Raw genomic sequence first — 11,472 nt, 5'->3', positions numbered from 1 at the left:
CTTACAGTAAATTCGATTCGTCACAAACTTCTCGGCTCGGCGGTTGCTGACTTTTCCTGCCTAAATTAGTTCAGCTTTCCGGTGCTCCGGTGGGCTGGAAAAGGTGGATACAGTCCTAGGAGACTCTTTCTTAGGACTGTATCCACCTTTTCCAGCCCACCGGAGCACCGGAAAGCTGAACTAATTTATGCAGGAAAAGTAATCAACTGCTGAGCCGAGAAGTTCGTGACGAATCGAATTTACTGTAAGTTCGCTCATCTCTAGTCACATGCATCACAATGACAAAACAGGACATGTTCTTGTCTAAGCATTTTTACTTTATTTGTCTTAATTCTTCTCACATGAATAGTAATTCCAACGTCTGTCCCTACGAAAAAAATAATATTGCTAGTCAAGAAAAAGAAATAAAGATGACAATAATAATAATAATAATAATATATTATTCGATAATACAAAGAATAATGTTAAAACTTGATGGATAGCCTGACCCCATATATTGTATGAGAATAAAATGTATCACAATCAAATTTAGCGAGCAAAAGTAGAGACTTTTTGTGCAATCCATGTTTTTCGCCCTATTATGCCTCCCTTATTTTGAGATATTTTAAGGATTCCAAGTATAGAGATCAAACCAAAGAAAATACTCTCATCTTCCTTTTAAAAACTATGACATTGGGCCTCATTTACTAAGCTGAAACCCACCAGTTTTTGTTGTGTTATGCTGGGTTCACATCACGTTTTCTACCATACGGGAGCGCATACGGCAGGGGGGAGCTGAAACCTTGCGCTCCCGTATGTGACCGTATGCGCTCCCGTATGTATATAATTTTAATGAGCCAGCCGGAGTGAAACGTTCGGTCCGGTCGGCTCATTTTTGCGCTGAATGCGCTTTTTCCCCGGACCTAAAACTGTGGTCAACCACGGTTTTAGGTCCGGTTGTAAAAGCGCATACGGCGCAAAAATGAGCCGACTGGACCGAACGTTTCACTCCGGCCGGCTCATTGAAATGAATTACATACGGGAGCGCGAGGTTTCAGCTCCCCCCTGCCGTATGCGCTCCCGTATGGGAGAAAACGTGATGAGAACCCAGCCTTATTGTGGCGCAGAGGAAATGTTGTTTCAGACTTGCAGGATTCCACCTTATTTACTATGGGGATCACAGCTTTACAAGTCGGGAACATTTCCTGACCAGCTATTTCTAGGTGGAAATTTCCAGCCATTTATCCTCAGGATTTTCTGTGAATTCAATATTAAATAAGTCGGGTAGTGAAATCACGCCCCCTTTGCGACAGACCATGCCCCTTTTTCGGCTTTCCACAGTGCAATGTCAGGTTTGTCAGATTTCCCTGATGCACACTGTCACAGAATGGCTGTGCCATTCTGTGACAGTGTGCATCAGGGAAATCTGACAAACCTGACATTGCACTGTGGTAAGCCGAAAAAGGGGCATGGTCTGTCACAAAGGGGGCGTGGCCGGCCCAAAAAGGCATGGTTTCACAACCCGATTTATTTACTATTGAATTCACAGAAAATCCTGAGGATAAATGGCTGGAAATTTCCACCTAGAAAAAGCTGGTCAGAAAATTTTCCCGACTTGTAAATCTGTGATCCCCATAGTAAATAAGGTGGAATTCTGCAAGTCTGAAACAACATTTCCCACTAGAAAAACCCGACACTCTTAGTAAATGAGGCCCATTGTGGAAGTAGGAGTGTAATACTCCAAATTTATCAAAAGGCCTAGACCACCGAATAAATTTGGTGCAACTTCCACTGTTATTATATTTGCTACAATTCCCTCCAATTTTGAGCATTTTACCAAGATTTGTGACTTTTGGACACCAGAGAAATATTGTACAAGTTAAAGGGGTACTCCGGTGCTAAGACATCTTATCCCCTATCCAAAGGATAGGGGATAATAAGATTCCTGATTGCAGGGGTCCCGCCGCTGGGGACCCCCGGGATCTTGCACGCAGCACCCCATTACAATCAGTCCCCGGAGAATGTTCGCTCCGGGTCTGATGACTGGCGATCACGGGGTCGGAGCTTTGTGACGTCACAGCCCCGCCCCCATGTGATGTCACAATGCTCCAGCCCCGTGATCGCCAGTCATCAGACCCAGAGCGAACATGCTCCGGAGACTAATTATAACGGGGTGCTGCATGCAAGATCTCGGGGGTCCCCAGCGGTGGGACCCCCGCGATCATACATCTTACCCCCTATCCTTTGGATAGGGGATAAGATGTCTTAGCGCCGGAGTAACCCTTTAAAATAAAATTCCCTCCATATCCATTGTCCTGATTCAGATACTTACTCTCTGCTGTTGTCATGGTAACTCTGAGCCCCAACAAGGTAATAGTTTGGAGCAGCGTCCCATCTCAGGTAATTATCAAATTCATTGACATAGCCGCTCCATTTGCAGTTACGTTCAACAGACCTATCTCCTTGACAGCAGAGGAATCTCCATCTGGAAAATAATTTTTCAGGATTTTTTTAAAATCTTTTTTTTTTCTTTTTACTTAAAATTTGGGAATTCCCCTAGGAAAAAGCCATTTCAGGCTTTGGTGCGACTCCTTCAACTCAGACTTGCATCAATACAAATAAGCAGTGGCGTCACCAGCACCAGGCACACAGGACACACGTTTTAGACTTTTGGCCCAGTGCCCTTGATATCGGGAGATAGGAAGACCGCCCCTCTGGGACTAATTCCCTGTACTAGGAATCCCTCTATAAAATCATTTCTTTATTGCATTACTATGAATTAAAAAGCAACCCCGGTGTGAAAAGTAATAATGAATGGTGATTTAAAATCACAACCTAGAGTGAGAGTGACTAAATGTGGAGTTATTCTCCTTGTGTATTAAATCAGGGTCAACAGACTTCATTTTGGTATATCCCATCCAGGACACTTTTCTATAGGGTTTTCGATCCCTGAATCATCTGATTATGACCCTCAATGTCACAATATCCTTATAGTTGCTTATTAAAAACGGCACAAAAGCACCCCCGATGTTTCACCGGCCGTATCCAAATTTATCAAGGAGTCTAAGGCGACTCCTTGAGTTCAGACCTGCATCAATACTTGAAATAAGCAACAGCGTCACCAGTACCAGGCATCCAGGACACATATTTTAGACTTTTGGCCCAGTGCCCTTGATGCCACTTTTAAAGGGTACCTCTCATCAAATAAACTTTTGATATATTTTAGATTAATGAATGTTGAATAACTTTCCAATATTATGTTAATGAAAAATATGCTTCTTTCTATTGTATTTTTCCCGATCAGTCCTGTCAGCAAGCATTTCTGACTCATGCTGGAGTCCTAAACACTCAGAGCTGCCAGCCTGCTTTGTCCACAGCCAAACAGGCTGTGAACAAAGCAGGCTGGCAGCTCTGAGTGTTCTCCTTTGTGAACAAAGCAGACTGGCAGCTCGTAGTGTTTAGGACTCCAGCATGAGTCCAAAATGCTTGCTGCCAGGACTGGTAGGGAGACCCCTAGTGGTCATTTCTTCAAAGTGGAAAATTTAATAGAAAGAAGCATATTTTTTAATAACATGCAATTGTGAAATTATTCGGCATACATTAATCTATAATATATCAAAAGTTTTTTTGATGAGAGGTACCCTTTAACTTTATCCTTGTCCTCACAACATGACTACAGTTGAAAACTGACAGATCAGAGAACTTCAGGCTCCCTTCTGCCCTGTCCTTCTCTCTCCCGTATCCCCGAACACATGACATACAAGAGAGATTATTACTTTCTAGGGAACACAAAGGTGGCCATTTTAATTGTGTGGTGGGAGAACTATTACTGTTATTAGGTTAAATTTGAGACAAATCTATGAAGGCGTTTTCAAGTTATCAAAGATTATTGACACAAAGAAAACCCATCCATCCAAAGTCTAACAGTAAACCTTGCTTTGATCAAAAAGTGTCCCAAAAAGTAAACGCTCCGCCTTTTGTACCCTAGAAAGTAATGGGAATCTCCTCGTTGCTCCTGAACCATTCCTGTCTGGGAGCACTTAGAAAGATCCTCTTTACTTTCTAGAAAATCCCAGGGCAAAATATCTCTCTTGTTTATCCTGAAATAAACTTTTAAAAAGAGGAAAAGTCAACAATATAGAGAAGATGTCACCTGCACTGTAATCACTTATATGGTCTGTAGAGCCAATGTAGAATTGGTGTACATACCACTATATGGTCACTGTATAGTGGATTTCTTTCAATAACAGTATGATATTATTTGCTATTACCTTCTGTCTTCTCTTCCATTATCATGGTAACTATCCATTCCACTCAGGACAGAGCCAAATGGACAGACAAAAGTGAACTCCCTGTCAAAATCATTGACGTAACTTGTCCAGGAACAGGAACCGGGGGAACTAAAGGTGTTTTGGCAGCCGAAATCCCAGACACGATCCTCACGTTTATTGTCATGGATGCTGGAGAAAGGGATGAGAGGGTGTTAATACTTTTTGGTAGCATTTAAGTAATATATAATATTTTGGAATTTTTACAGAGGTTGGTATAATAATATACTGTATGTGTAAACACATAAAGAGGCCACTATTACAGTAGTAGCAGGGTAGCACCAAGTGACTCTGCTTACCCCTGGGTGTAACCATAACCATAGTAGCTGCTGTGGGCCCTTTATTCTGTAGGGACCACTTTGCTGCTATTGGTTGTTATTCAAATGAGTTATTAAGCCTTTAAAATTGATGGCCTATCTTTAGAATAGGCAATCAATATTAGATCGGTGAAAGTCCCACTCCCAGCACCCCCATCAATTTGTTGTTTAAAGGGTCTGTGACACGTGTGACCAGAAATGATAATTAGTTCAGGAGGTTTCACTTCGATCGGAGAGATGAAATAGTTTTGAATTAGACGTTGGTTCAGATTCAGCCCCACAATCCCTGGGCCTGGTGCAGAACGCTCAGCCCATGGTGTTTGAGAAGTTAAGTAATGATGTGTATCATTACTATTTATCTCTATAGGCTTTACATTAAACAGTGATTCATAGTGCATTACTACTTACTGAACCGGAAATGGGTCGCTGCTCCTCTGCAGGGTGTTAAATACTCACCAGCTCCCTGCTACGTTTTTATTTTTTTGGCAAGGCCTGGACTGTCATTTTCCTCTTTGGCCTCTAGTGACCATTTAGTGGTCACTAGAGCACTTTAAAAGAAAACCTTGATAAAGGCCAATGAGGAAAACACCAATCTGGACCTGGCCAGAGATAAGTGGGGGAGCAAGTGAGTATTTTTACTATAGATCTGCACGGTTCAGCAAAGCCCAAAGCAAATAACCAAAAATCTTTATAAAATTCAGAACAAATCTGATTTACTTCAAATTAATTTACTCATCACTACTACTACTTGTGCCAGGGCTATTCAGTTTCTTTTTTTTTTTTTTTTTTTTTACTATTTGACTATGCGACAGGGGCTGTAAAGTTAGTGTAGCTCATAATATAGTGTCGGTACCTGTGTTTAATGGTGGTCTCGCAATTCTTATGTGATCTTTGCCCCAAAGTTTATTTTTAACAGTGTTATGGTGGACTCACAATATAGCCTTTTGGCCCTAAAACAAGCGGATCCTTCCTAAGCATGCCCATTACTGTCTGGCAGGTACTGTAAGTAATACAACATCCTCCGACCCCCCCCCACCCGCCACCACACCACCACACCTAGCACTAATCCCAAATGCCTCATCAACCCTCTTCTGCTTAAAGAACCTTAGTTTTTTATTACCTTATAATTAAGTTAATACTTTGATGACTCTGACACGCAAAGTTGAGAACTTGATCGTAGTCATTGACCCATCGTTCTAAAGGGAATAAAGTAAGTGAGTACAAACTGGAGCTCTGTGGTGTCATGATACACAATGCAAGAACAATCTTAAATCAAAATGTCCTGAGTAGGGGGGAAGCTGTGTGTCCACTGCAGAGTGCAGAAAACTTCTACCCTTGAGTATTATGGCCTGGAAGCCCACTACCTCAATAATCCTGGGGCAGCAGCATCTCTGCAGATTTTCCTAGGTCCCAAGAGTGATCCACAGTCCTGCGTCAGAGAAGGATTCTGCTTCCTACCTGCTCCATATGCATTTTTGCACCTCGATTTTGCAGCCCCAAACTGGACCCCAACATGTGCCACAATTGCACATTGCTGGAACTTGTTGTTTAGCTGTTGAGAAGTTATTGGGATAAAAGTTGCTGTAAGGATTTTGCTGTTCATATAGTATAAATGTGCACCAACAGTTGTTTAAGCACACCAAAGTCTGAGCTCCCCTGTACTGTGCTCCTCATGTTGGAGAAGCCATTATGAATGGTGTGTTCTCTGCAGTTAGGAGATGTCTGCAGTACTGGATGGATGCAGTGGCGTCTCCAGTATTCATATTTAGGGGGGGGGACACATAGGGGGCCAGTGACAAAAGTGGGGAGGGGGGCAATTTTAAAATGCGTGTGTGTGTATATATGTGTTTACCAACCTTTTTTTGGCTCGGGGCACCCCTCCGAAAGAAAACTTTTTGCACACATACAGCAGGAGGTTGCGGACTTGTTTTGGCTTTATACTGAGGGTCTAAGTGTGTTGCTATCCAGTAATCACTTCTTTCCTTTAACCTCACCATATGCCTCTAACTGTGCACTCAAGAAAGCATCCAGCCATCCATCCTTGCCAGCTTTTCTGAGGGTCTGGCTTGTTCCTCCGCCATCCCATATTGTCAAGGTTGGTCATGGTCCTCCTCATCATCAGAGTCACCTTGCGAAGGGTCCATTGCCAAATCCTCCTCCTCAGGCCCCAATTTCTCTACTTCCTTATCCAAGTCCTACTTCTCAAGGAGAAAATCTGTACTGCTGTCAGCCAGATGGGAACTCTCCTCTATCCCTTCTTTTTTAATCATCACCTTTAGTGTTTTCTTTAAAAGGAATATCAGCAGTAGGGATCGACCGATTATCGGTTTGGCTGATATTATCGTCCGATAATCACGATTTTGGACATTATCGGTATCGGCAATTACCTTGCCGATATGCCAATAATGCCCCGCCCAGAGACGACCGTCGCCGCTGCCCCATTGCCTTCCCATCCTCTGGCCACATACCGCTGCCCCATTGCCTCCCCCCATCCTCTGGCCACATACCACCGCCGCTGCCCCATTGCCTCCCCCCATCCTCTGGCCACATACCGCCATTGCTGCCCCATTGCCTCCCCATCCTCTGGCCACATACCCCTGCCCCATAGCCTCCCCCCATTCTCTGGCCACATACCGCCGCCGCTGCCCCATCGCCACCCCCCCCCCCCATCCTCTGCCCACATACCGCCGCCGCCCCATTGCCTCCCCCCATCCCCGGTGTTATAATTACCTGTTCCCGAGTCCGCGATACTTCTGGCTCCTGTGCTGTTGCTGTGCGCTGCGCTGCGTAATGACGAGTGACGTCCCCAAAGTGACGTCACTGTCAGTGCGCACAGTGAAAGTGTAGGACGCCGACCAAGCCAGAAGTATTGCGGAATCCCGGGAACAGGTAATTATAACACCGGGGATGGTCGATGGGGTGGCGGCAGTATGTGGGCAGAGGATGGGCGGGGGCGGTATGTGGGCAGAGGATGGGGGGAGGGAGGCGATGGGGCAACTGTGGTGGTTAGACTCAGGACCCCAGGACAGGCAGGGGGAGAGAAGCAGGCAGCGGCGGTGGTCTCTGGCCCAGCAAAAGCTGTTGCAGTTCATTGATTTAAAGCGCTCGCTTTAAATCATTGATCTGCGACGGCTTCTGCCCCGCCGGGGGGTTGAAATAGTCTTGACTGTCCCACTCGGCCCTGTGGTGAGGCTCCATATGCCTACGTGGTTTCTGCACTCGGACCCCTGGCCACAGCTTACTTTCTGTTTGCACAGATGGCATAGTGCCACGTTCTCTTCATCAGGTAAGGTAGAAAATAATTTCCAAACAGCAGAATACTGGAGAGAGACTGCACCATCTGACTGCGCCCTTCCTCTGGAAGGTTTTTATATAGAACCTTCACAGGGAGCAGCTTAACCTTAGTTCATCAGACCAGCAGCCCTACGTCTGTTATGTTTCACCGGTCTACTTTTTGATCTCAGCTATGCCCTTCTTCGCTGCCACTGCCACTACCCTCCTGCTATGAACAGGTCAGCTCCACAGCTGGTTCCCATGTCCTGTCCAGGGCTGTGGAGTCGGAGTCGGACGAAATTTTGGGTACCTGGAGTCGGAGTTGGCTATGTCGGTTATGTCATGGCTCCGCCCCTCGTGACTTCACGGCCTGCCCCCTCAATACAAGTCTATGGGAGGGGGCGTGGTGGTTGTCACGCCCCCTGCCATAGACTTGCATTGATGGGGCGGGCTGTGATGTCACAAGGGGCGGAGCCATGACGTCACGCTGCTCCGTCCCCTGTATCACCTGTCATTACGCACAGAGCGAACTCGCTCTGTGTAGTAATGAAAGCATGGTGCCACAGCGGCGATCCCGGGGGTCCCCAGCAGCGGGACCCCGGCGATCTGACATCTTATCCCCTATCCTTTGGATAGAAGATAAGATGTCTAGGGGTGAAGTACCCCTTTAAACATAACTATGGGATTCTACTAGGGAAATCATGTTTTATAATAAATGCCCCTTCCTGGATCCTCCCACTGCCCTATCTTCAGCAGCAGATCAGCACACAAACTGTTCAATACAGTAGTAGACTGTTGGCTTCCCAGCCAGTAGTCCTGTGGTAATGACATGTATGCTGCTTTTTTTTTTCCGTCAAGGAATGTATAAAATACATTTGCATATTAATACAGAGGAGTCGGAAGTACAAAAAACTCCGGAGTCGGAACATTTATCTACCGACTCCACAGCCCTGGTCCTGTCAAACATGACATTATCCTCAACATATTTGAATTACCGGTAGAGGAGTCCAAACGAAGGAAAAAGCCCCAGGTTGGTTGGAGGACACACACCGCTAACAGCAAAATCCACCACGGGCACCGTGGCTTATAATGTAAAGATTTATAAAAATCCCTTTATATTTCCACGGTGCCCGTGGTAGATTCTACTGTTAGCGGTGTGCGCACCCCAACCAACCTGGGGCTTTTTCCTCCATTCGGACTCCTCCAGCGGTAACTCAAGTATCCTTCAGCCATCTCCCTGCAGGTGGATCCAGGTCCGGGGCAGCCACACAACAGAACTTACTATTTCATGCTGTAATAGGTGTTGAGCTCTAAGCCCAACATCTCCAGGTACGTGAACTCTTATAGTGACTACAGGTACCTGGTCTTCCTTTAGCAACGGCACAAGGCAGTGCCACCGTTTGTCTGTCTTTTTGTCTCCACATATCTCTTTGGATGATCCTCAACATCAAACTCCTCATCGTCCACACCACTCCTCTCTGCATGAACTTCTTGGGCTCCTTGCTTTTCCTCAGCATAGCCACCATGATGCCTTACAGTATCACCACCATGCCTACCACGACCAGTCCTGCTAGTGCTACGCTCAGCCACTGATTCCATCCCGGCAAGACACTCCAAAGCTTGACTCTCCGAACACAACTCCTTGTGGCTAGTGCTATCCTTCTGCATAGAAGTAAGGGGGGGGGGGGGCAGGCAAAGACGGGAGAAAAGACAGTGTCTAAGATTGACCTTTCTGCCGCGCCATATGACTTTAGACAAAGAGGAGTGGCTCACCGTCATATTGTCAGAGTCAGACTGTTCAGATGCCGATGACTCATCCAGTCCAAAAACACCACATGATCCTGTGAAACCACATGACCTTTGTCAGGCAGTGATGCAGCTGCTCCTGCTCTCACTACCACCAGGCACCTGGCTGCTACCTGTACTGGTGCTGGTACTGGCACCGATATTCTTACTGGCAGAGTACATGGCAGGGGTCTTCTGTCCTCTACCCCGTCCAACATTTCCTTTACCAAACATGGATTTGGAGGTTAGTTATCTTACAAACCATGTGTCTTGAAAGCATTTATTGCTTTTCTGCTATGACACATCTATAAAGATATGTGTTTCCGTAAACCATTACTATGTAGGAAAAGTGTACCAAGAGGGCAAATGCATGTGTCTTGAAGGCGTGTATTTCTTTTCTGCCATGACACAACTAGTAAGATATAATACGTGTTTCAATAGACAGGGGAAATAACAGTGTCTTTATCTGGCTGACGCGTTTTACATGGACACACTTTTTAGTCTGCTACTATGTGGGTGAAGGGGCTATGCTGTGTTTAGTGTGCTTTGTGTAGGTATTGCTAGCAGACAAGTCTGCCACAGCACAGCTTTGCTCTGTTTAGTTCTCTCTCTGTCTCCCTGTCTCCCTGTCTCTGTCTCCTTGTCTCTGTCTATCTCTCTCTCTCTCCTATTGGCCTTTGAGCTAATTGACGGTTAAACCAGGAAATCATATAATAACCTGGGTTATCTTTCTCTGGATGCCAAAATGCTGCCTGAACCAAAATGGTGAAAGTTCTAAAGCTCGACAAGCCGAGCAAAATGCAATGGGCTCACTCAACACTAGTTGTCACCAAGGAGTATTATTGCAGAATACAAGCTACTGTCAACATCACAGGACAAAAGTGGAACAACACCCTTAATATTGGATCATCCCCACTTTTTGAAATAGGGACATTTTTTGCTTATATATTAATTTTTTTATTTTTTTATTTTTACTGTTGGTTGTATGTAGTGAGTATAAAAGTGACATCAATATTACCTTCAGGAGCTGCAGAAATAACAGTGATGCCCAGTAGCAGACCCAGTATCACCTGCATGATGACAAGGCTGGAGAGGACACTCCTGATCCCGAGGAGCCCGATGTCACAAGATAGAGTGGTTGTGGGTAGATCTGAGCTCCAGCTGGTTTATATACACCAAACTGAAGGCGCATTATTATACATTAACCGTTCGTCCTTCAGTCATCAGGGCAAATACTGATATCCAAAGGTGTGAAGGTTACACGGAGCTGTCGGTTAATATCATGTAATCACTGAATACACAGCCTGACTAAATGTTTAAAGGGGTAGTCCAGTGGTGAAAAACGTATCCCCTATCCTAAGGATAGGGGATAAGTTTGAGATCGCGGGGGGTCCGACCACTGGGGCCCCCTGCGATCTCTCTGTACGGGGCCCCGGCTCTCCGCCCAGATAGCGGGTGTCGACCCCCGCACGAAGCGGCGGCCGACACGCCCCCTCAATACATCGATATGGCAGAGCCGGAGATTGACGAAGGCAGCGCTTTGGCTCTGCCATAGAGTTGTATTGAGAGGGAGTGTCAGCCGCCGCTTCGTGCGGAGGTCGACACGCCCCCTTCCCGCGGGCTGTCGGGGCTCCGTACAGGAGATCGCAGGGGGCCCCAGTGGTCGGACCCCCCGCGATCTGCAACTTATCCCCTATCCTTAGGATAGGGGATAAGTTGTTCACCACTGAGTCACCACTGGACTACTCCTTTAAGATAATACATATAATGTACACTGTGAGTGACCACTG

General features: G+C 45.8%; 1 protein-coding gene across 1 annotated transcript; it reads right to left on the bottom strand.

Annotated features, from left to right (window-relative positions):
* Nucleotides 1-300: 300 nt before the first annotated feature.
* LOC130303371 (hemagglutinin/amebocyte aggregation factor-like) lies at nucleotides 301-10,802 on the bottom strand. Its single transcript, XM_056551781.1, has 5 exons — nucleotides 10,701-10,802; nucleotides 5,745-5,820; nucleotides 4,251-4,439; nucleotides 2,312-2,464; nucleotides 301-367 (listed from the first exon to the last, which is right to left on the bottom strand). Exons 1-5 carry the CDS (start codon nucleotides 10,756-10,758, stop codon nucleotides 328-330), a joined length of 516 nt encoding a protein of 171 aa, XP_056407756.1. The 5' UTR covers nucleotides 10,759-10,802; the 3' UTR covers nucleotides 301-327.
* Nucleotides 10,803-11,472: the final 670 nt, after the last annotated feature.

This window comes from Hyla sarda, unplaced genomic scaffold (assembly GCF_029499605.1).
Source record: "Hyla sarda isolate aHylSar1 unplaced genomic scaffold, aHylSar1.hap1 scaffold_1216, whole genome shotgun sequence".
NCBI classification, from domain to species: Eukaryota; Metazoa; Chordata; class Amphibia; order Anura; family Hylidae; genus Hyla; species Hyla sarda.
This window is presented reverse-complemented; position numbering and strand designations above follow the sequence as displayed.

Coding starts and splice junctions, on each gene's coding strand:
- LOC130303371 (XM_056551781.1), bottom strand. CDS start 10,758: ATGCAGGTGATACTGGGTCTGCTACTGGGCATCACTGTTATTTCTGCA. Junction 5,821..10,700: donor TATTTCTGCAGCTCCTGAAG/GTAATATTGATG, acceptor TATTCCCTTTAG/AACGATGGGTCAATGACTAC. Junction 4,440..5,744: donor AGTATTAACTTAATTATAAG/GTAATAAAAAAC, acceptor CCCTTTCTCCAG/CATCCATGACAATAAACGTG.